Source organism: Diadema antillarum, unplaced genomic scaffold (assembly GCF_040938485.1).
Source record: "Diadema antillarum isolate AM-2024a unplaced genomic scaffold, OU_Dant_1.0 seq00001487_RagTag, whole genome shotgun sequence".
Classification (NCBI taxonomy): Eukaryota; Metazoa; Echinodermata; class Echinoidea; order Diadematoida; family Diadematidae; genus Diadema; species Diadema antillarum.
The window spans coordinates 426178-452382 of NW_027272226.1; the positions used below are offsets into that span (position 1 = coordinate 426178).

Genomic DNA, 26205 nt, shown 5'->3' on the forward strand with positions numbered 1-26205 from the left:
GATCCTCGGCCGAACCTGGCTCAGCAGGGCGCTCCCCAAGCCCCTTGGTAGCCCAGCATCCTACAGAGTACCACGTTGGCATCTTCCATATCCCAGTAGTCGTCACAGACCGTGCCCCACTCTCCCCTATTGAAAATCTCAACTCGTCCTTGTGCCTCGTTTTTTCCATCGACAAGGCGAACTCCAACTGATGCTGCGATTAAGAACAGATGACCAGATTGGATGAATTAAAAGCACCGCTAAAAAAAATCACAACTGAAACAAACAATAATACATACAAACGCAGGCACACCAACACATACAGACACACATTGAAACAGACAACTAATAGTCTGTAAAAGAAAATACGATTGAGCCCTCGATATGTGAATGTTACAATTGACAAAATATTGATAAGAAAATAATGGTGCGACTTTTCTCGCAATGAGCTCACCAGGTTCACGAAGTATGAGGACATGGCCGCACATAAGGACTGGCTGGTGTTGAAGCCAGTGTACTGATAGTACATAATGTCGACAAAGGCTCTCGGAACGATATCGTACAGCAGAGCCCGAGCTTCGTCAACGACAATGAGGCACCTCGATTCCACTGTAAAGACACTGAGAATATTATTTGTGATTCAGCAGCGCCTTCCTCTAAATGCCCTCTGGTCGTGAGAAACAAACGTTTCCAGGGCAGTACATAATGTTTCTCTGTCCTCGTATATCCCGCGACTACTGCCAGGAGTTTCGGCAGGTCACTAAGCATCAGTTGACTCATATTAGCAGGAACCTGCAGATCGGTTTCAACAAATGGCATGATATCGTCCCAACTTTTGCATAGCTCAAATCCAAGAATGCTCTGGGTATAAGAACCGTCCTAAGGTCTCCAAGAACATATTTAACAAGTTGTCGAGGATTCGCATCATTAGACAACAGATGATGACAAGCCAAACAGATCTTCCCTAATTCGACGGGCGTGTTCCGAAAGGTCAACCGGTCGTAAAGGGAAGGGACGATTGGGACCAATCGAAGGCGTCTCACCGACGGGAAGTATCGGGAGTTGAGCATCAAAGGCAAAGGCGCTGCTGACGTCATGGAGGAGTCTACACAGGAACCCTTCGTCTAAGTCGGTCCTATCTCTCTGCGAACGAAGGATAGGATCGCACGTCGACTGAAACACTTCTGGTCCTCCAGCAACGACGACGAGGCGAGGGGCAAATTGCGCGCAGATCTCACCCACGGCTTCGACTAAATCGTACCCTGACCAGGCGACACCAACACCATGCAATATGTCGTTGACAGCCAGGAGAGGTAAAACTTTCCAGGAAGACCGAAAGGTTGCTGCTCATAATGCGAGAGACAATCGACTGCTTCGTCCCAATCAACGGTCAAACCTCGTGACAGAGGGCATGGGCTCGCCGTGACATCAGCATCGGTGGTACACAGGATGTGGTTGCTTAGGCGACGCTTTCTATTGTCGGGATGGGAATGATGATGTAGGCGACGCTTTCTATTGTCCGGATGGGGATGAAGAAGGTTCTTTTATAACGTGAAACGTTCAGCGTAGCAAACTTAATCTCCTGAAAGTAGATAGCGGGAGTCCATTCAAAAAGAAACTGCCGCGTACTGTTGACGTGCTTGTACATTATACGAAAAAGCTATTCTTGCTTGTTGTGATGACTACACGCTGGCACAGCGGTATTCACACTGTTGCTGATCACTTGATGATCTGACAATTAACCTACATGTTGCATAATATTTTAAATAGGCCATTGGAAGTTTGACGGAAATTTGTATACATTGCTAACCATTCTCCTTTCGTCCGTGTATATGAATTCGTCAACATAGAATGAAATTTGAAGATTTGGCGCCTAATATATTTGAACCGAATTTTGGAATATGCTTCAGGTTCTCTTCCTGCAGATGTTAATCCCACAATGTCGATCAAATTATAAGACAGTTAATCTTTCTGAAGCGGTGGACACACAAAATTGTCATGTCAGTGATCATCCTAAGAATGATGTGTAAAGAAGACGAAGTTTAACCTTGCCTTTGGTTTTGTATTGTTTTACCGCTTAAGTTGCAACATGCGAACACAAGGTTTTACTGTAAAACGAGGAATAATTGCGTGCATGATAATTTTGCAAATTTCCCGAGAACCAAGAGATTAGCATGCAAGTGGAAGTTCTTGCCTACACTATATGCATTGAATGCCAGCGACAACAAGCATAATTATTATTTATGCCACGGATACTTTAATGATATTAAGAATCGCAAATTTTCAGTATTGCAGGGATGAACCATAAAAATCAAGCATAATCATGACTGTTTTATGCCAAATAACATTGTTTTTTTTTTCTTTTTTTGTTTTGTTTGGGTGTTTTTTGGTTTTCCTTTTTTTTTTTGGGGGGGGGGGGGGGGGCGAGGGCGCCGTGGCACGGTGGATATTTAAGCTTCACGACTCCCAGTCGAAGGACCCGAGTTCAATTTCCTCCCTGCAGCGATTATGTCCTATTCCGTCCTATAGCAACTCTATATACGATAATAATGTCAGGCGGGCCCTCTGATAGCTAGAGCACTGATAGTATTGAAGAGGCTACTCTAATAGAGAAGACTTTTTTGCAATTATCATCATTGTTATCGTTATTGTTATTATTATGATTATTGCGGGGTTGTTTTTTTTTGGGGGGGGGAGGGTACTATTGCTACAATATCATTGGTCTTGCATGAATGCGGTTAGGATATGTTCTACCTCCTATCTCTTTGTAACATTCATCTATCATCTTCACAACAAATTTCAAGACATCATTATGTTTGTGTCATGTACTGTAAAAGTGGATATTTTCGCGTGACTTATTTTTCGCGTTTGGCCGGGTAAGAAGAGATTCGCGTGTTTTTAATTCCGCGGAATAAAGACATCACGCACAGGAACATACAGCAAGCAAAAAAATATTCACGTGCTTTTATTTTCACGCTAGTTTCTGGTTGCGCGAAATTCGCGAAAATTTCAACACCGCTCAACACCGCGAAAATTTCCACTTTTACAGGTAGTAGCTAGTTAGTAGGGATATTCATTTCACTTTGAAATACTGCGATAGTAATTGACATAATCAGACAATGATTTTTTTTTTTTTTTAGTATGACAGGAAGGGCTCATCGTGAATCCAAAACCCAAAGAGAAGTGCGATTTGAAATGGCTGAGATATAGGTGCCCGCCTTTTACAAGAATCGCTATGTTTCACTTTGTTTCTGGAAATCTCTACCATTTCAGAACCGATCTTCACCAAATGAAATTTGATTTCCTGTCAGAATTGTATGCTCTTTAATATTTCTTTCTTTTCAAAGTACGTTGTATCTGTAAAAAGGCTAATAGCTGAATCCTCATCTCAACCAATTATACAATTTCATGCTTAACACCTTGAATATGCTTCTCTGCCCCTCGGAAAAAAAAAATGCGGACAGTTTATCAGCATGTAGCACATTGATTTGATGAAACTGCAATACTGAGGCTGTACTTTTTTACATGTTTAGATTAGTTTCTTTTTGATAGCAGCGGAATAGTGTGCAATGAAAGCCGACTTATGGATGTTATCATAATAAGTTATCGAGTCTTATACGATACACTGTTACCTCTAATCTTTAATCATAATTTTGCGATTTTCGTCTTTTACGGTAACTTTCAGTATGTATCAAAATGGACATGCGCCATTTTAGATATTGAATAGAGTTATTCTTGACTTTAGATATCAAATAGAGTTATTCTTGACAACAGTTTGTTACATTAAACATATTCAAAGTGTTTTTTTTCAGTACCATGCATTCTATCAAATGTCTAGTAAGTTTACAACTAAGAATGAGTATGCTTAGAATTGCACCATTGGCCCATTTTTATGCAAGAGCCAAATTTCCCTCTTTTTTGTACGCGGTGGACACCTCAGTGTCTAAATAGAATATGAGAATGATAGTTATTTCAGGCTAGAGGGGCGCATCAATTTTGAACGTTGTGTTTGAAAGGCTATTGTCATCTTAAAGACGACTAATGATGTCGCTCAAATCGACTGGAGCAAGCCCTCTTATGATTCATGCTCGGATCTATAAAGACTTTATGGTCAAGACATTCCCAGTATAGTATACGCGAAAGAGACGGGACGAAAAGCATCGGTGGTACACAGGATGTGGTTGCTTAGGCGACGCTTTCTATTGTCGGGATGGGGATGAAGAAGGTTCTTTTATTATGTGAAACGTTAAGCGCGTGGTCATCTTAATCTCCTGAAAGTAGCTAGTACAATATTGGAGTCCATTCAAAAAGAAACTGCCGCGTACCATTGAATTGTATATCAGAGAGGCTTACAACCTGTTTCTTTTCTCGGACGAAACGCTAAAGCAGTCCTGCTTAGCGACGGCGTTCACGCTCCATCTCACGCACTACCATGAGAAGGAATAGCGATACCACGCATGACACATGAAAACATGTTTAAAAGGCGAGAAAACTAATGAAGTTTAAAGTTGACTTCTCCTTCCTCTTTCAATGAAAACAGAATAATTGAATAGATCTATTGAAGCGGATTGTCACTGCTGCGAACGATCGCCATAGCATCGTTAGTCTTGCGAGCAAATCGAAATCCTAATACTTTTATTTTTGCCTGATAATATGAGTAGTAACCCTTTAAAGGACTCGTAAATTCGACGTTTCAAACAGTATAGTAAAACAATGAAATGTATTTCAAAAACATTTGGATGCGTTGGGTGTTAGCATTTAATAGCATCCATCTGCATTTTATTTTCCGTCCGTATTGCACACAGAAACGCAAGCAAACATTATACTGTGAATACGCTGTAAAGCATCGTATCATTATTAAAAGTGTATTCATTCTTCTTTTATTTTCAGCCTGCTTGAAGTAGTAGTCAAACCATGTGATCAGTTAGGCAGCCTATGTATAAAGATAGTCGTTACTCAATATTCGTTTGATTTGTTACTGTGTGGTTACGATTACGAACGTTGGTTATGAGTCCGAAACACTCGTTCATATTGAACTACATGTATAAAGGTCAAAGCTGTTTCGATAGTATAGCTCGGTACGAGTTCAAAACGCAATCGAAATCATCAGAATGCTATCATAGGCGGAAATTATAGCTGTGGAAAACTTGTATTAAATATAGGTCAATAAAGATTGCCATATCCAATCTCCGTAAAAAGTTTTGATTCATGCCATCCTCTGAGCATTTTGAGATATTTTGCTTGTGTTTTGATTATGTTACGATTTAGGTTTGAACTATGAAAATTGAAAGGTGTGGTTACCTCAACGATGTCGCAGTTCCATTAACCATGATGTATGGGTAAAGGGAATTCATGACTTTATAAGACTAATCCTTGCTAAATTGAAGATCAATTCTTTAAACCATCACTTATGTCTTGTAAATAGATACGTCTGTAATCATAACCAAAATGCCTTAGGAGACAAAAATCATCAAACGTTTATAAGCGTCATCCGACAAATTTACAATTGACAATGCGAATGTATGATTGCCCCATTTGCATGTAGCTGTAAGCTATCTTTACGTTGAAGTTAACTTCCCTCCTTGAGAAAAAGAAAAAAAAAAGTCGGGTTTTCGCCAGAGGTACTTATTAGGAAACGGTATAAAAACAATTATCAAGAGATAACCTATACAAACATGAAACAAACGCATAAGTTCTGTTCGTTATATGCATGGATCTGTTTATTTGTTTGTTTCGTCATTATTTTAATGGCATTGATCTTGTTTTTTTTTTTAATGGCATCGGTCTTCGTCGGGGGAAAGATAACAAAAAAAAAAAATGTATCACTCTGTTATCAGATCAGGATGATTGCGAGAAGGGTGTACATGTATTCCCGCCTTTTTTTATACAGGCAAACAATAAAAGCTTTGTATGCTATTATAAAAGCCTGGAGGCAAAAGGCAGTTTCAACGTTCAACTTATAGTAACCATAGTTTATCCAGGGCTCGACACTAACGGTGGCCCGGTGGCCCGGGGCCATCAAAAACGCACATCGGGCCACCAAAATTTCAGAAATGAAGACTTTGGTGGCCTGATCGGGCCACCGAAAAAGGACGGATGTTTACCTTTGGGCCACCAAAAATAAAAGTTAGTGTGGAGCCCTGGTTTATAGGACATAAAGTAAGTTAGCGTCTCACTGACTGTGGTTCTTTTGTTTTGGCAAAACATGAACACAAAGGGGGTCTGAAATTTTTTTGTACATAGTACTTGTAGCAGACATTTATGCAGATTCTCCAACAGCATCGCTCCATTACGTCACTTCCTGCTATCAATGGCGAAGAAAGGATGATGGCTGCTTGATTATCCATTCCTTGAGATTGCAGGAAGCTCACCTTTCTTGTGTGTGTGTTTCGTTGTGTGTGGTTCTGTGGTACTCAGTTACAAGGCGTGAAGGTCCGAGTCTTTTCATTCTGATTACACATTTCAATACAGGCAACTGATTCGAGTTTCGCAAAGCTGTTGAGGCAAATTCTTTGAACACTTGACCTCTGAACTGTCAGGTACACGTACTACACGAAAAACATTCTTATTTAACAAACACATTTTGTGTAGCGACAAAGCTTTCTGTCATTTTCTCAAATAGGCCCTACTTCTAAAAGTGCTCAGATGAAGAGATTTCACAAAGAGAACACGAGTTAAAAATGGGCATCAGTTATTGTTCCGATTTCTCTCCCTGCCGGCAATAACTTATTCAATAAGTCTTTGGACTGGGAAAAGTACACATATATTCATTTGGCGAATTAGCGAATGAATTATTGCACGAATTGTCTTTGCGAAAAGGAAATTAACCTTGTATATCTCCAAAGATAAATTTTGAACAGCCTGTCACATAGTAGGGAACAGCTGATTATTATCATTATTTGAGTGAATTATCTATTGATGAAGCCAATAACCTTTGTAAATGTACACTCGGAGAGCTGTCGTAAGTTCGCTATTTTGTGTTTTAGCTGTTATAAAATATCTCACATTATATATATATATATATATATATATATATATATATATATATATATATACATATCGTACTTTGTGTCTACACTTTTCAAACGCCACTGTGCGTCATGCCAATCGCCACTTCATGAAATGTGGTGCGTGTATATCGCCGATCAGAGTCTTGCTCAGCTCATCAGTATTGCGCAATTCTAAAGCCCTCGCCGCCGCACGCTCTATGCCTTTTGTCTTCAATGGGGTCAAGAGCAATGCTCATTAGCATCTTATGCTCTACAACGGAAGCGGAGTCTCGATCGGGCCAGCCTTTTGTCAAGGCCCTCTCGCTGTATGGTGAAGAAAGCCCAAATGTAGCTGAGTGGGGTTGCGCGCTGGCGCGGTCGGCTGGGCTCGCTTCGCTCGCCCATTACAGCGAGAGGGCCTTGACAAAAGGCTACGATCGGGCAAGAACAATAGGTGCAAAGCGCACCGTAAAGTCGATGGTTGGAAAAAAAAATTGTAACGGAAAAAAAAAAGGTCTCAAAGCAACCGTGATTTGGGACACTTTTACTAATTTTTCACACTGAAATTTTCTGAACAGATAAATAAAACACCAAGGAATCATTATCCGTCATAAAATAACTTCCCTATTTGACCCGAGTAGTGCATCCCCTTCATCTCTTGCTCATTACAGGAAAACTCCACGTGCGACATAGTACTCATTGTGAGAGAGCGCCACACCGAATAGACGTCACCTAAGTTGCAGCGTGAAAAGCTTAAACTTCTTTAGACGAGCATGGGATCATTTTCTTTCTTTCTTTCTTTCTTTCTTTCTTTCTTTCTTTCTGTCTGTCTTCTGTCTTCTGTCTGTCTTCTTTCTTTCTTTCTTTCTTTCTTTCTTTCTTTCTTTCTCTACATATGTAAAATTAAGAGAATATGTGCGGAATCAAACACAAAATCCTTACGTTTTGTTTTCCCGTTACCCGACTATTGCAATAATGTCGAAAGATAACTTTACAACGAGAAATGACAGTGTTTGAGACAGAAAAAACAACAACATAAAAATAAAGATTTGTTGGATTTTTTTTCATCACTGGGTAATACTGTTCCGTAGAATCTTTGGTTAGAGGGATTTAGCATTGCGTGCTGGCCAACGCGGCTCTAGCTGAAAGTCAGGGGATCGCGGTGATCGAACAGCAATTACTCGTTTACCTTCCTGTATATCAAAACATCCTTTGAACTACTGCGTATTGAAAGTAACGTGTAAAGGATAGAGAAAAAGACAGTTTGTTTTGAACAAAACAAGCACAAGTGTGTTGATGGCACAATACCAATATACACACTGTCTCGAATAAAGAGAATCAGGCGCTAGTGTAGGGCCTATTTTCATACCCATGGGAACTTATCAAATTAAACAAGTACCAACTTGCACCAAAATGACGAGAACGCTAAATATAGAATTTCCGATCACCTTCGTAAATTTGAACCGAACCCGTTATCGCGAATTACGGCAAATTGCATGACATCGATCAAAACAACTCGTGACTATATCTGTTCGATCTGAAATTGAAATTAGCCTCCTACACTCTTAAAAAGAAAAGGGTAAATCAACATTTAAAAGGGCTGAGGAGTAACAACGTTTTTAAGGTAATGTTGCATTCACCCTATCTATCCAGCTGAATCCAACGTTAGATGTGCTAGATACAGCTAGAAAAAGGGTGAATACAACATTTTGAAAACGCTGTCGCTCCTCGCCCCTTTTAAAACGCTGTTTTACCCTTTTCTTTTTAAGAGTGTATTGCTACGTGTTTTGGTTGAGCAACCGCCTCGACAGACCAACGGACATTATGCGCAATATGTAATCATACAGCCAACTTCACTTTCAGATTGTGTACGTGGCGGTCGTCGCAAAGCGAATAACTTTGGAGCTGTATTTCTTTATTTATTTATCTATCTTTTTATGGCATTCAGTTACATATATATACCTTCCATTCAGTCCTAGATTGGAACTACTTTCTCGATGTTTTCCTCTCTATCTGTCTTTCGGTATATGCAACGCTGAATTTCGTGTAGGCTATTTTCTGCTATTACTTTTCGAACAAGAATCCGCCTTAGGGCTGGGTTCCACTGCCGATCAAATCTGCATGTAATGATCTATAGTCCGACAGAATGTTAAAAAATATCGTGTATAGGAGGAAGCCAAAACCAATGTCGATCAAGGTAGATCGATCACATCCAGATCGATTCCGATCGCGTCCTTGTCGAGAGAGATTTGATTGGCAGTGGGAATCCATCGTTTCCATACTTGACTTCATGTATAGTTGCTATTACAGGGCCTACAGTTCGGGACATAGAGTCAAACTTTCGTTTTATAGGCCTATACTGATGGTATTACGCGTGCATTGATACATAATAAAAGCATTTCCTTCCTTTGTACGTTAGCGTGGGGACGATTAGTGAAGTTCACCACGATAATAATGAAAGGCTTGACCGTCAAAAGAAAGATGACCCTTTCCCAGGAACAATGAAAGCAGTGTCCAGCTGTCTTGAAAGACACCATCCTGGCGGAACAATACAAGAAGAATCGAATAAGACACGCTGATTCAACAACACACACAACGAGACTCGTTTTAGACACAGCTCGCAGAGGGTGCGCTCGCTTGTGAGTTGGGGTATCCCTCTTGCCAACTAGCTAAGATATCATGTAAGCCATTTTAATAGTGTAAAATTTGTATGAATTTTACATACTAATTTTGGTGCAAACACCACACATCACGAACAGCTTCTTAGTGTAACTGATTAGGCCTATGATAACACAAGCAGTTGTATGGGCATAGTATTCGCGCTGTTACGTCACTGATAGGCAATCACGGGACGGATACACTGATTTGGTCTATCAACAAACATCAATTAGAAAAGCTATCTTTTTCGATTCTCTGATTAGATAGAATGATGTGGAATCGGGTTCTTTAGTGTGATCACTGTAAAGGTAAGATTATATGCCTAACTAAGACTTGACTCATTTCAAAAGAGCGCGTACCCTTATGTGATCCCCAAAATTCATAAAGAAAGGGGGAATGGAGTAGGGGATATAATAGGCTTTACCAAACATGCCAAATGGAGCAGCATCGCGCTGTCGACGATGCTTTTAACACAATAACATGTCCGAAATCATTAATTTTCCTTCAAAATATATGCAGCTGAGAGTGATCAATTTCACTAACATAAAAGTCTTAATCTCATTTCGTTCTGTCCCTTCTTTTTCATTAATAGAAACCATAATGATGAACGAGGATTCAAATCCTTAGGTTGTGGCATTTCTATTGCGTTTGACGGTTAAATTGCGGTATTGTGAAGGTTTCCAATTGACAGGACACATAATTCGCTGTAATTTAGATCAGCTGTAGAATGCGGGCATCCAATATTGATCATTATTTTAAGAAATATTTGTGAAAGATCGTGAAGATATCTTACGATACTCAAATTTACATAATCATACTACCAAATACCCAACGTCGAAGAGCTCTGCAAACTTCATAGTTGTGTTGATGATATTAAGCGATGGTCTCGCGATAATAATTTGAAATTGAATTCTGATAAATCAGAATTGTCAGGCGGGCTAGTTTTCTCACAAAAATGTATCTCCCAGTCCGTCAGAGATCTAGGAGTTATGGTAGATAAGCATCTGAACTTTAAAAAACAACAACAAACGAACAAATGAAATAACACACACATTAAGAACTCATGTCGTTCTGCTGCTTCAGGGGTATTTGTAAAAATACATTATTAATATCCGTAAGTTATCGGAGCAGTCTTCCACCGAACGTCTAATTCACGCATTTGTTACTTCTCATCTTGACTACTGCAATTTCCTTCTTGTTGGTCTCCCTGCTTCGAGTATTGCACCAAATTCAAAATTCAAAATACAGCTGCAAGGCTTGTAACCCTGACAAAAACATCTGACCAAATTACTCCAGTTATCCAATCCCTCCACTGGCTCCCCATACATCAACGTATCACCTTTAAAATCATCCTTATTGTTTACAAGATAAATATTATGGATTAATCTTACCTCCCTTCCGCTCCTCCACTTCAGCCTGTTCTCTCTCTTCTCCCTCTTCTCTCCAATTATCACGTGGTCCCGCACATACCCGCTATGGTGATATAGGACCTTTTCTGTATTTCCCCACCTCTTTGGAATAAACTCCCTCTCTATATTCGTATAGCTGAAAGTGTTGATATGTTCAAATCATTGTTGAAAACTTGTCTGCTTACTCAATCCTTATCTTGTTGTTGTTGTTGTTGCTGTTATGTACATAATGATGTATCTTAATTATACCTCAATATTTTTAATGTATATATCGGGCATCCTTTCTCTTTATAAGATTATTGGTACTGTTCGTTATTCCCAGGTTCGCTATTCCGAAGGGTCATTAATCTGAAACGCACAAATTTCCTATACCGAGGTTCGTTAATCCGAAAATGAAAAAGGGTTCGTTAATCCGAGCATTGCGTTATTCCGACGGTTCGTTATTCCGGAGATTCGTTAGATTGAAAATGAAATTCGGAATAACGAAGCTTCGGAAAAACGAATCTTCGGACTAAAGAGTCTTGTGAATAACGAACCTTCGGAATAATGAGCTGTTACCAAGATTATTGGGCATTGGCAGGTTGATGTGCGATGAGTTGTAATGTGCTGGATTGTAAGCAAAAGTAAATATGTTATTTTTTCTTAATTGATCAACTTCATGTACATTAAAGTGTAGAGAGTTATATATGCCTACGCATGATCATCTTGATCTCAGTGGCCTCAAAATATTATTTAGAAGACATCCCAGTGCAGCTGTAACAAATCTGTTAATCCAAAAATTACACGAAGGTTCGTCATTCAAAAAGGCGAATTATCTACCTATGCCGAAAAAGAAACGTATGGCTCATCCTGCATGATTTAGAAAATGATATAAAGTCTCATCCACAGTTACAAAATAAGGAGATGCAGTTGAAAATAAAACAAAATGACCGGATTTCACAGCACGCTCACCCGAAAGAGGAATACGTATCACACACGAAACCGCTTTCATCAAAATTGGAGCATTGTACTATACATGGTGAATGTATGCTTTGCGTAAATCCAGTTTCCGAACAAAAAAGCTATACTCTTGATAGCTTAGTCAGGGGAGCACAATTGACTGAAAAAAAAATCATATCAATGAGATACTTCAACAGACTAAATAGAGAAATCACAGGCCTGCTTCTTAACTCTTTATGTGTCATGGTGGAAACACCCTGTGTGCCACGTTATTCTGAGACACGAAGGTAGTCATGCTTTGAGAAAGAATTCTGTTTTTCCAATTTGTATAACTTCTACAAATTTCTGTTAAGATGGGCGTAATAGTAGGCAAAGTTAAAGAGGAATGCCAAGCTTTGTTTCGATATAAATTACGTATGCCGACTCTATTTTCAATTTTTTTTTTAATGACCAGTTGCTACATTACTATAAAGGCATGACTTTTAAACCGTGACAGAAACATAGAATGTACGAGTAAACACTGTAAATCTAGTTGGGAACATCGCTTGATAGTCGTTCACCACATAGAATGCAAGCCGTATACTGTTAGTATGAGAGGAACAAAAGCACCAGAAACGCTTTCATTGTGCCGCGGGATTAGCAGTAATTAGCGGTTTATTGATCCGTCTTGGCGGCTTTGTTTGTTGAGCAGAATATGCGAAGTTGGCACGCCGTCGACTGAGTCGGAGGTGCGAACGTGGCACATAAAGAGTTAAAGAGTTAGTATTGATATTATACACTTGATTTATTTAGTGCTCCACTGTGAATCGAGCGTAAAAATACAGTTTTGGTTATTGCTGAAAGCAAAACAGAAGAACACTTCGAATCGCAGCGTTTATGATTATATCAGTATGCTTTACTTTAATGTAGCTTGTAGATACATGCATAGTACTTCCCGTGTCCGAGGCACTCGGATAGAGGTCATGAACTTCATGTCCAGTTTTATCATTTTTAGTATGTCAGTGTAGTTCATTCTTTTAATGCTAGATTTCATCAGCCCCCCCCCCCCCCCCCATGCTGAGTCTGATATATCAATACCCGCCTTCAAAATGTGCAAAAAATAGCGCGTTACTGAACATGCTCCAATACTCGAGGTTTGTTTTTTTTTTTTCCTACTTCTCAGACAAAAGAGCGTACACGCGAGGATTGTACACTTTTTGGTTCAGACGCTCCAGCCACCCTCGGAAAGTTGAGGGTTTTTTTTTTTGCAACCGTTCACACGTACAGAAAATAACCCGCTAATTGCCAATCGATGAAACTATTGTTCTTGTGCCTCACAGTGGTGTGGAGAGCACGCTGTTGTTAATGATGAGAATAAAAGAACTCAATCAAGTTTCTAAACCCGACCGTTCAAGTACTGTCGGGGCAAATACCGCGCTCATTCAGAAATATCAGCAAGATTTCTGAGGTTATGCATCGCGCTACTGGTTCGCACTAATTTTCTGTTGTGTGTGTATGTGTGTCCACATGTGCAAAAGACTGGAGTTTGCTAAAGGGTAACAAAAATTGAGTTCTGTAACATGCTAATTTGTGTACGTGTGAACCCCCTATTACAGGTATGTTGTAAGACTTTTGTTGGACTTTCCTACAAAAGGAGGTTTGATTCTAGCCTGCTCGCTTGCTGTGTTCTATCATTTATTTTGCAGTAACGTGTCTGTTTGTATTGCTGGTATGCCATACGGAATATTGTACCATGAATCCACCTTCCTGGGGACCGTTTCGTGAAACTTTTTGTCAGTGATTTACACTGACAACTGTTAAAAGCTACTGAAATCCTTGCGTCTGATTGGCTGATGGCAAATTTGTCGGTGAAAACCTCCGACGAACTCGTTGATGAAACGCCCCCCCCCCCCCCCCCGTTGATCTACTTTGCGATTCGTTTGCTTTGTATACGCCCTTGAACGGGAGGCGGTTTTTTCCTCTCTCTCTCTCTCTCTCTCTCTCTCTCTCTCTCTCTCTCATGTCATGATGATGATAGTCGTGTATTGAATGTTATAGGATATGACTATAAAACTGATCTGAATAGCAATGGTGATGACAATTACTACTGCTGGCATAAGTGACAGCTAAATGAACAGATGTTTCCTTGTTCTGATTTCACCTCTCCCTCATTTCTCACTCTTGTTTGCCCCCTCCCATGAATGATAAAAACAACAACAACAACAACAGACTTAACCGCACAGCAAGTCAGATAAATGCGTGCTGGCAACCAATAGACCTACGTGACACGTATCTTTTAGGTTGAAAATAACTTAATGGCCACGACAAATCATATCAGAGGAAATAATGGCAGAAGAAAAAAAAAAACTGACAACCTTTCTAGTGTAAATTTCTGCGAAAACAGGTGGCCAAAAAAAAAAAAAAAATGCGCGCACTGCAACTATTTCAGGTTATAAGCAGTCTGTAAACCGACCGAACGGCATAATTCTATTAAAATGTCGCCTTATCTTGGCTTCTTTAACAGTAAAAAAACCACACGTTGAACAGTATTGGTGTATTGCACATTAATGTTAACACTAAAACAAAACAAAGGGGTTATTCGTCGCTTCATACTTACAATCAAATCACGTGTCAAAAAAAATAATGATGATATAAAAAAGGTCCCGAATGCCGAAAAAATATCGCTTTCCTAGATGCCGCTGCAACAAGCTGAAGTTTATAGTGTAAGAGCTATACCTACCCAATTACACAACAGTAGGCCTACATAATATCAGGCAACATATATTGAAACTTCTTTCGATCTCACACTCATAAAATCTGCGTACCACTGCGTGTGAAAATTAGAATGAACATCACGGACATATCAACTGAGAAATTCCTCTAGATACTTCTTCCCCACTTGGCGATCATCAAACAGTAAAAGACGTGACTATCAATTTATTTGTATCGAATGTAAACTGTTTACTGTAAACGAAAAAAAAAACTATACGGAGTGCCTCCTCAGTTTATTGTCTTTGCCGTAACCATGGAGCTACTACGAAACCAAACAAGAAGCACGCATGGACGGCGCGTTTCATTGAACTTGATAACCACGTGTTTCGCACTTCGGCACATATTGCACTGCGCGAAACGTAGCGATTACCGTACATGTGGCGGACATACTGACTTTGGTCAAGGAATGAAAGTGGAATACATTAAGAAAAATATTATGATATTGAAATACCGACATCATGAAAATGTTTGGAAACAACGAATGATTATGGAGTATAGAAATGAAAATGCCAAACAAAGATTTTCATTCGCTCATAGGGAAGCTCTCTAGAAGAGATGAAAGCATCTCCCCTCGTATGGCAGTATAAGTTTCCCCAACAAGCTGAGGTTAGTGAGGTGTACACCAGGGCTCGACACTAACGGTGGCTCGGTGGACCGGGGCCACCAAAAACGCACGTCGGGCCACCAAAAAAAGTCGGATGTTTGCCTTTACTTTTGGAAATGGACAGCGGTAACAGTCGACTCCGTATAAGATGCTAAAATAAATGTCAGATGTTGTTTTTATTTTTGGAAATGAATAACGGTAATATTCGACTCCGTACGGTACTAAAAGAAATGTCGGATGTTTGCTTATACCAAGGATGCTTATACTTTTCGATTTGAATAACGGTAAGATTCAGCTCCGTACGGTGCTAAAATTAATGTCAGAAATTCGATTTTGCGTTCGGAAATGAATAACAGTAATATTCGACTCCGTACGGTGATTAAATAAATATCGCATGTTTGCTTTGACGTTCGGAAATGACTACTAATGATATACAACTCCGTACGATGATAAAATAAATGCCGGGTATTTGCTTATGCGTTCGAAAGTAAATAGCAATAACATTCAGCTCTGAAAGATGTTAATATAAGTGTCGGAAATTTGCTTTGACGTTCGGAAATGAATAACAATGATATTGAACTCCGTACGATGATAAAATAAATGCCGGATGTTTTCTTTCAAGCTCTGGATTTGTGGAAAGATAATAATGTACGTTCATCACTTTTTTTTTCATGATTCATTCAAGAATTTCGGGAGTCTGACAGCCATCGGATCTCGTTACGATGTTTTTGTATTGTTTACAGACAAGTATGGCAAACATGAGAGCAAGGCTTCATAGAAGATGAATTACCCTGGTGGCAATCATTGAACGACAATTTCAATTCAATGGGCAATCGTCGGGACCACTCGCGATGTTAGAAAAAATAAACACCTCAGCATCGAGCAATTTCTGTTATTGAATGAGCAATCGTCGGGACGATGTGCGACGTTTCAAACTCATACCAAACGGTGATTTAAGTTCAATGGGCAAGCCTAGGGACGATGCGCGACGCTTTAACAATTACTAAACGCGTCTGTGACCAGTGATTCAAGTTGAATGGACAATCGTCGGGACGATAAGTGCGACGTTTGAACAATTATGGATTAACAAACTCGCCACGGAACGGTGATTTAAATTCAATGGTCAATCGTCGGGACGATGAGCGACGCGAAACCATCACCAAAACCTTTACAAAACGGTTAGTCAAGTTGAATACGCAGTCGTCGGGGACGATGTGCGACGTTTGAACAATCACTGAAACGCTTCGCCGATCGACAAAAGACCTCCTTAATTGATTAGTCGCGACGAAAAGAGAAGACTTCGTTCCGACTCGTCGGAACCATCTTTTGTTGATATTTATAATGAGCCAAAAAGAGCGCAGTAATGAGCACATGAGGCCCAAAATTTGGATCGTCGGGGACGATTGGCGACGATCTTTTGTCTCATATCGTCGCGACGAAGATATCTCCCTAACACAGTTTTTCTGTTGTGCCTTAGCTACATTAATTACACAGAATGCCTGGACATTAACAAGTTTGTTATTCATAAAGGATTGGAACATGTGTGAAAAAAATATATTATGATATAGTCACAATATGTATGTTTGCATGCTGATCATCTGACACTATCCGTTTCAAAATCTGTAGGCATCATTATTTGATATTGAACGCTTGTTTGAGTAGTATGAATAAGTTTACAATTTCAAGTACAGACTATAATATACAACATGAATAGTGCACTCCAGGAATGCCACTCCTTGAAACCCATCTGTTTTGGTTTGTTATTCCTATACTAGATTTTTTTTTTCAATGTATTGCTGTAACTATCTTTTTGTTTTTGCAGACTACAATGTAATTAGGGCATTACCATTTAAACATTATCAAAGGAAAATGAGCTGCTCGAACAAATTTGATTACTCCTTCAGATGCAAGTACACTGCAAAAAGTCTGATATTAAATGTGACCCTGCACCTCAAAACAAACAAAAAGTTGGCAGACATGATTTTTTAGTTAGGACCATATTTTGAAAGAGCAGACTTTAAGCTTTAAAATGATGTATAATTCAAATCAAATGGACTCTCCTAACCTATTTGAATATTGGAAAGAAAGCACAAACTCAGGAAAAGTGTGAACTGAGAAAAGAGCCTCTGAAATACAGTGTCTATTCAAGCGCTTAATCCTTACCAAACCGTGCTGGCTGTGCGATGAATGGGACAAAAAACAGGAAGTAAACAACCTGAGTAACAACAATTAAGGGATTATTAGATTGAACTGAAATTAAGCATGCCTCATCAACACATTCTGTCCATAATTAATGCCAACTTTCAAAGCAGTAGCATTATCCATTCAAAAGTTATTAGAGTTGAAAGTGAAGAGTGTGGACAAGGTTTTTCAGAAATGAAAAAGGGATTCTAAAGACACTCCTAATCACACTATTCTACCAAAAATGTTCGAGATAAACTGCTAAAAAACACACTTTTCTGCCCGTTTTATGATACCAAATTTTAGCATAATGTAAAAGAAGACCCGCTCTTTCAGAAAATATGAAAAAGTCAAGTTCGACTAAGTTGACCCATTTCACTTATTTTCAGTCCTCACGCAAAATCAGTGTGTGCGACTTTATGTTCGTTTTGAGGTGCACGGTCACAAATATGAAACACCGAGCTGGTGTTAAATTTCCGGTGCTCATTTATGGTGTTAGATGAACACCTCCGGGTGTCATTTCAAAATATAAAATTGTTTTTTGAAGAGTTTCTTAAATACTGCAACTCTTGTTGATTTTGAACTTCAACAAGACGATCAAGAATTTTCCGATGAAGTACTTGATTTTTGAAAAAAAAAAATGTGTAAACACATTTACACCACAGCAACACCAGTTGGTGTGGTCTCCTATTGAAGTTGGACGGGTGTTATACCATTGATATAAACACCAGTAATATCAGATCAACACCATTTGGTGTCATTATTGAATTATCACCACCGCAGTGTCTAAAATATCACCAGCTGCAGTGTCAAATTAACACCAAGAAGTGCCAGGTGAACACTTTTCTACACCATCACAATACATTTTCTACACCTGTGGGTGTGGTCCTCTAGTGACACTTGATCTATGTTAGATTTAACACCCATGGTGTTAAGTCTAACACCGATGTCTTTACAGTGTAGATACAATTAATTGCTGAAATTTTGCTTTAATTAAAGTACCACGTTGCTGCATGGTTGACAGTCCAATCAAGGAGTAGAAAAATATTTCCACGAATATAATACATACAAGCGCCCGTGATGGTACAAGAGTGTGTATGTATGAAAATAAAGTATACTCTTCGTGCTTATGTAGTATGATTATATATATCTACACCATAATAAATATTACACACAGAATTAGAAATTATGCAGAATTTAATCAGTAGACAATAATACGTAGAAAAGGCCCTTTCTCGATTGGTATTTTACAGTTCAAGGCCTGAGTGATAGCCGATGATTATTTGCAGTTTGTATGATTTACAACTTTACAAAAAGGAATATCGGATTTATGGTTATTTATTGTTGAAATTCATTGACTAAATTTTTGGAAAAATGACATTAAAATATTCGATGTGGATAATGTGTGATTCCTGTTACATACGTTTAAAATCAAATATCAGTGGGGGTGCGAAATTATGGCTGGATTAATACTTAATTACTGCTTGAGCAAAGGGGCAAGATGTAGGCAACCTATAGAAAAACCAACGCAACGCAGAAAAGTAATTTCTTCACCATGGTTACAGGCAGAATCCTCGATTTGTTGAAGAAAGAACCACTTTAAAGAGGCACCAGCGTAATGTGCTCCAACCATAGATATAATGGTTGATGACTAGACCTTCCCAGGATATGCTACTGTATATTTTCTCTCTATTGCTCACTTGACTTCTGAATGAAGCCGTTTGAAAAAAAAAGGAGAACGGTTCCAGAATTCTACAGTTAGTTAGTTCACGTGTTAGTGGAATATAGTTCATTGCGTGGGCGAATGGATTGCAATTAAAGCAGCTTTCTTTGGATAATGAGAGTATATGTGACCTCGCACCTCAAAACAAACAAAAAGTCGCCAGACATGAATTTTCAGTTAAGACCATATTCTGAAAGAGCAGACTTTAAGCTTTAAAATGACGTATAACTCAAATCAAATGGACTCTCCTAACCTATCTAAATATTGGAAAGAAAGCACAAACTCAGGAAAAGTGTGAACTGAGAAAAGAGGCTCTAAAGTACAGTGTCTATCCAAGCGCTTAATCTTTACCAAACCGTGCTGGCTGTGCGATGAATGGGACAAAAAACAGGAAGTAAACCACCAGAGTAACAACAATGAAGGGATTATCAGATTAAACTAAAATTAAGCTTACCTCATTAACATATTCTGTCCATAATTAATGCCAACTTTCAAAGCAGTAGCACTATTCTTTCAAAAGTTATTAGAGTTGAAAGTGAAGAGTGTGGACAAGGTTTTTCAGAAATGAAAAAGGGATTCTAAAGACACACCTAATCACACTATTCTACCAAAAATGTTCGAGATAAACTGCTCAAAAACACACTTTCCTGCCCGTTTTATGATACCAAATTTTAGCATAATGTAAAAGAAGACCCGCTCTTTCAGAATATATGAAAAAGTCAAGTTCGGCTAGGTTGACCCATTTCACTTATTTTCAGTCCTCACGCAAATTCAGTGCGTGCGACTTTATGTTCGTTTTGAGGTGCACGGTCACATATTATTAGCAGATAGACACTCTATCCGCTGTCCTCAAGTGAAGTGCGCCTGAAGATTGAAACCAATCTATGTATCGACCTTGAGCAACGCAGTGAAGAGCTTGCCTTCCACACTCTGCTATACTGTTCACAATCAGTGCGGCAGTTTAATGACAAAATTGTCCTCATTTCTTCTTCTTCTTCTTTTTTAAGGTGAGGCGGTTGTTTATCTGGTGAACGCACTTTCAAGCAATACGAGCCTGTATGTAAGTGTGTTGCACTACGTACATCACTTCAAAATTATACCTACATTCCATAATGAAAGTTATGCATAGATCTAGTGCCACTTTAGAACAAAAGACAAAAAGAATAGAGCTTTAAAAGAGTTAAAGAACAAGCGCTATTTCGTTACATATAGTGAAGATTAACTTTAAAGGGAGATGTAAACAACGATTCACAATCATACACACAAACTGGGAAAAAATATGGCGGTAGTCCCCATTGCAGAGATTGTTTAGAAAATTGTTTTCTCAACGAAGGAAACAAAGCATTCCAACATATTTATTGAAACATATGGGCGTACAGATTATATCACTACAGTAATAGCCATTAAGAACTGAAAAGAAGTATTCAGCAGTTTAGACAGGTAATGAATTTGCGCGGCTCTATTCTGTTCTTGCAATGTGTGTGTATATAGTGCACACACACAAAAAAATGTACGTGTGGAAAGAAACCATACTACTTTCATATTTAAAGAGATTATACGCGAAAGGACAATTTGCTGACACATCACTGAAAAAATAAACCAAAAACAATCCCACCAGTCCTGCTTTGGATGACGACGTCGGTCTCTGTATGAGAGTCACTGAAAATATAAAAGCAGCGCAAAGCATACCAATATGGCTTATGAACACAAGTGTGCTCTTCAGATATTTCTCGTGTTTTTACACTGTGTTGTGTGAGAAAATGTAGGAAGGTTTGATTAAAAAGAATGAGGAGGAGGAGAGGAGAGAGAAACATCATTCCGATCAGCCGAGCTGACCAGAATATGTGTCAAAATGTGACGAGCTTGAATATCCTTACAACCGTAAAATAAATGAATGAATGAATGAATGAATGAATGAATGAATGAATGAATGAATGAATGAATGAATGAATATGTAAATAAATAAATGAATAAAGCCATAAAAGAAAAAAAAATCCCAAAATTTCTCTTTCAATGGAACATTTTTCGTCTTAACTCGTTGAATTTGATCTAATAAACGGACATTTTTGTATGTAAGTCTATTGTACTCTTGGATACTACTTCTTGCATCCCTTTCTGCCTTTTTTTTTTTTTTTTTTTTGGTGACAGTATGTTGTGAGTAGACTCTCTTAGCTTGTTTTGACATTAAAAAGAACAGACAAATGAAATTTAAAAAAGGAGCTGACCTGAGTTGATTATGTCTCTTACCTTCTTTAAAGGGACTGTACAGTACTGGTTGAGGTGATTCAGGTTTATAACATTCCTAAGTGAGATAATGAGAACCTCTTATGAAATATGAAAGAGCATGTAATTTTAAGAAGAATTCAACGTTTATTTGATGAAAATTGGTTTTCAAATGGCTGAGATATCCAAAAAAGGGATAATAATAAAAGGCTACAGGCCACGCCTTTTATTAGGATGTCTTTGTTTCACCTTATTTTTGGACATCTCAGTCATTTCAAAACCGATTTTCATCAAATAAACTTTTGATTCCCCTTAGAATTGTATGCTCTTTGACATCTCATAGAGTGATTTCTGAATATCTTGCAAAACGTTAAAAGCTAAATCCTCACCTCAACCAGAACTGTACAGTCCCTTTAATACTACAAGTCGCAATCAGGCCTTTTGTATCGTCCCCGACCGTCACAAGTCTGCACAAAATAATATATGGGCTACCAGCATTTCTTCCTTGAGAGATTATCACTTTACTTCCACCCTTGGAGCCTCTCATCTTTTTTTTTTTCCTTTTGTAGAATTTTAAAATTTTAAAGGCCACAATTTTCAGTTTACTCTCTTTGGAATATCTTTGGTTTGCAGTACCAAGAAATAATTATAGATATGTGTACACATATCTATAGTTCACACGTAAGTGAACTATATTTTACTTAAGTTTACTCACATTAAGACCTATTTTCCCCTTGAGACCATCAATAATGAATCTATTTTCTTACATCAATGAATTCAATTCAACAAACTTCCCCTAAAAAATGATACGTACTTGATATTTACCAACTAAATCGAAAATCCTTGTGATGAAATAACAATTGGCAATTCTGCTATAAATTGTAAAAAAATAACAAGTTTTGTACTACGTCTTTATGTTGATTAACATTTAAATCAATTATAAAGCTCATCACAGATATTGAAGTGAACTTGCATCACAGTAATAGCAGGAATTGATTAATGACTAAACTCATTGCTTCCAAAATATCTCTTAGTAATTCTGTATTATAACGATAACATCAAGGCGATTGAAATAAGAATATTCTTTGACAATATCCTCGCAATAAAAAAATATGAAAAAAAAATGTACAGTGTCAATTATTTTTAAACTCACACGATAATGACCAAGAAATTTTAGAATTGTCAGAGTCCTTGTCTGAAACAATTTCATTTATTTCTTTATACATTATATAACCGGAAACTAAATTGACATTTATTCTGTAAATACAAGGGATATAAACAAAATAGTTACGGTATTTTGCAATATGATATGTTTATCTTGTCATTCTATGTACTAACTTCATAACCACACATTCGTTAAAACCATTGCTTTTGATATACCAGGGAAGATTATAATATGCAGTGGGTCAAAGAGTTCTAATCTAATCAATTGTTTAATTTGGTGTGTGTGTGTGTGTGTGTGTGTGTGTGTGTCTTTGTGTTTGTGTATCTTTTGCATAGTAAAGTAAAAGAAATAAGAATGTTTTGCGCCTTGTGATTATTCAATAATAAACACAATAAACCCATCCAACTCCTGGTTCATGTACTTCTTTGCGAAACCATTAAATAACTGTAGTCGTAATTAGTTGGTTTAATAGTCAGGATTCCTTTTCTTTTTCAATTCTTTCAACTTTGTCAATTTGCGGAAAGAAAATTAATACACATTATGAACTCATAACCTGCCAATGCCTGCTGAGCCAAAAAGGGACACTTTTTTGGCAAAACTCCTTATATTTACTGGAAAGATATTTATTCTTATCAGCTTGAAGCAGAAAGAAAATGAGTTGCATCAAAAAACATAAAAATGCACACTTTCAAATGAAGTGAAATGTATATTTATCACAAAGTAAAAAAAACCCACACAGTTAATATGGGTGCTGAAACTATACGGACATTGCAGACATGATTCGGAAAGTGGGCTGATGAGAATATTGTTTCTATGTATTTTCTGTTTTTTTTTCTTAAAAATCACATGGCATATATCAAATTTATTGAATGTACACATCTGCATTGTACTGTCAATATGTAATGTAATTTGAAATCAATGTGCAACAATGCAATTTCACATGGCATTTACCTATTTGACAAAGTAGGTGGTAGAAGTTTTCAGGAAAGACAGATTTTTAAGAATCATAATAAAAACATAGCTCAAGACCAGGTATCTTTAATCATCTAAATTAAATATACTGCGCATGATACGTAGAACGTTCCTGTTTTCAATCACATAATAAGCGAATTGACTGTCCAGAATTGACCTGTAATGTTATCATGGAGTAAATAGCATATCATCAGCGTCTGATCGTTCAATTGTACTACTAATCGTCAGACCGTGTCAGAGGCCCTGGCTTGATCAGCACAAACGACACTCGCCGCTTCGTAGGGACTGCAGTTATGTGTTTCGAATTTTGCATGTTGGCATTCAGCGATGTTTCTTTCTTGGCCGGTACACGCCACATCATCCAGTAAGAAATGTCCAGAGCCCCGGCCGAATTTAGCACAGCAAGGGGCTTCCAAGGCCTCGACGTAGCCAAACATCCGACAAATGACGTTCGCATCACGTATATCCCAGCTGTCGTCACACACCGTGCCCCATTTCCCATCGAACAAAACCTCTACTCGTCCTTCATTGTCACTTCTTCCATTTGCAAGTCGAATATCAAGTTTGTAGGCTGTGAACAAATAAGAAACAGGGGCAAAGAATGGTGTCAACATGTACCGAGAACAGTAGGTTTTCACACTATCATCGTCTGTGGCCCCATTTGTAAGTGCTATCAGAACATTAATCATTTATTAACAGGATAAATTATGAAAAAAAAACCGCTGATGCCCATGGATTCTATAAGTGACATTAGACACAATATTGATAATACTTCCTGTAACGAGTCAGCCTGCGCCTAGCATCTGAAGCAAAAAGGTCCACCACGTGTTATGATCATAACTTGGCAACTGCATAATACAGTAACAATTACTTACGTTTTGGCGAGCAAATGACGCCTGCGTCTTCGCGATGCCGGCAATTATTACCTCCGAAGCCAGGATACTGGCAGAAAGCCAGGTGACTTTCCTTCCCCATACACTCCATGTTATCAAGGAAAATGCCGCCAGAACCCCGGCCGAAACGAGCGCAGCAAGGGGATTCCAAGGCGCCGTCGTAACCTAGCAACCGGCAGGTGATGTTTGCCTCCTCCATCCCCCACATGTCGTCACATACTGTTCCCCACAAGTCTCCGTCTTGGCTTACTTCCACCCTACCTTCCCTCTCATTGCTGCCCCCGACAAGACGGACATGGAACTGACGTGCTGTCGGTAACAAAATGCTACATGCCTTAGGCATAATTGCTCATGATTCTATATTTCACAATAGTATTGTTTTACTTAGTTGTTTTTACTTAATCCTTTTAAGGGTTTCTTTGAAGGGTGCGTACAATGTTATAGTATTCTTTGTACCAATTATCGCGCAAGGGAAACAAAGGATCATCATCGGGCAGTGCAAGAATTGCATTTATATAGCTCAAGCAATTGTCAATCGTGTTGTTACTTTCGTCACCTCCTATGGCGGCCTACACACGTGATACAGCATTCGGCATTTAAACATCGTAGAAATTCAAATTACAACTAAACTTACTTTTATATTCGTTTCATAGTCCACGAAAAAGCTAAAATACTTATATATTTTTGATGGCGATCAAGACTATAGAATGTACAAAATGGAAGGGTATTTCCAAAGACAGTGACACTTACGTTGGGTCTGACAAACGTCATATGCCACTTCGTTGCAGTCTCGTGATGAAGAGCCGGTATACTGACAATCAGCTATATTTTCTTCGTATCCAGTACATTCCACATCGCTCATAATGGTATTCAGCGTCCCACGGGGAGTATCGAAGAATTCCCACCAGGAAGCTCCATACCTCAGCATCCTACAGACCACGGAAGCCTCGTTGTAACCCCAGTTATCCCTGCAGATCGAGCCCCACTCTCCATTGTACAATATCTCCACTCTCCCTGATGTCTGTTGCGTTGACCCTACGAGGCGCACGTCAAATTTGGGCTGGGCTGATTGAGTCAGCGAGGTGAGTAAGATAGTTAAAGACACAAGACATGATATTACAAGCAAATGACGATTGTCCTTTCTGCTTAACAACGAATTTCCTTTTGCGTTTCCATAGATACAAATCCTGTCAAAACGGATGAAATCTTTTCAAAGTTCAGTCGGGAGAACATTTTATGTATAATAATATTGTCTTTTCAGATATCAAGAGTTCAAATCTACGACTTTTCCACATGTTTTTCTATGTTGATTACAATACACACACACACACACACACACACACACACACACACACACACACATCATAGTGCTGACGCTTACGTTCATTAGTGCATATGACACCTGCATCCTTGCTGTGTCCGCAATCGTGATGCCCAAAGCCCACATGGCTGCAGTTTATTAGGGAGCTTTCTGTTCCGTCACAGTTTAGGCCACTCATTAAGATTCTGCCAGAGCCTTCTCCGAATCTGGCACAGCAGGGCGCCTCCAATGCCCTCTCGAAACCAAGCATCCTGCAAACTACTCTAGCATCTTCCAAACTCCAGGAATTGTCACAGACTGTCCCCCACACTCCTTCGTGGTGAATCTCGACTCTTCCTTCATAGTCATTACTTCCAACTACAAGACGGACTTTATTACCTAGAATCAATGACGCGAAT

At 38.7% G+C, this 26205-nt stretch overlaps 1 protein-coding gene across 1 annotated transcript; it reads right to left on the minus strand.

Annotated features, from left to right (window-relative positions):
* Positions 1 to 20: 20 nt before the first annotated feature.
* LOC139710000 (scavenger receptor cysteine-rich domain-containing protein DMBT1-like) lies at positions 21 to 26057 on the minus strand. Its single transcript, XM_071621952.1, has 6 exons — positions 25868 to 26057; positions 25237 to 25551; positions 24469 to 24795; positions 23943 to 24164; positions 1023 to 1241; positions 21 to 193 (listed from the first exon to the last, which is right to left on the minus strand). Exons 1-6 carry the CDS (start codon positions 26055 to 26057, stop codon positions 21 to 23), a joined length of 1446 nt encoding a protein of 481 aa, XP_071478053.1.
* Positions 26058 to 26205: the final 148 nt, after the last annotated feature.

What these genes read in the sequence shown, in the direction of transcription:
- LOC139710000 (XM_071621952.1), bottom strand. Translation starts at nt 26,057, where the DNA reads ATGCTTGGTTTCGAGAGGGCATTGGAGGCGCCCTGCTGTGCCAGATTC. An exon ending in TGTCATATGCACTAATGAAC is followed by an intron (nt 25,552 to 25,867) that starts GTAAGCGTCAGC and finishes TGACTCAATCAG; the next exon opens with CCCAGCCCAAATTTGACGTG. An exon ending in CTTACTGGATGATGTGGCGT is followed by an intron (nt 1,242 to 23,942) that starts GTACCGGCCAAG and finishes TCGCCTGGTCAG; the next exon opens with GGTACGATTTAGTCGAAGCC.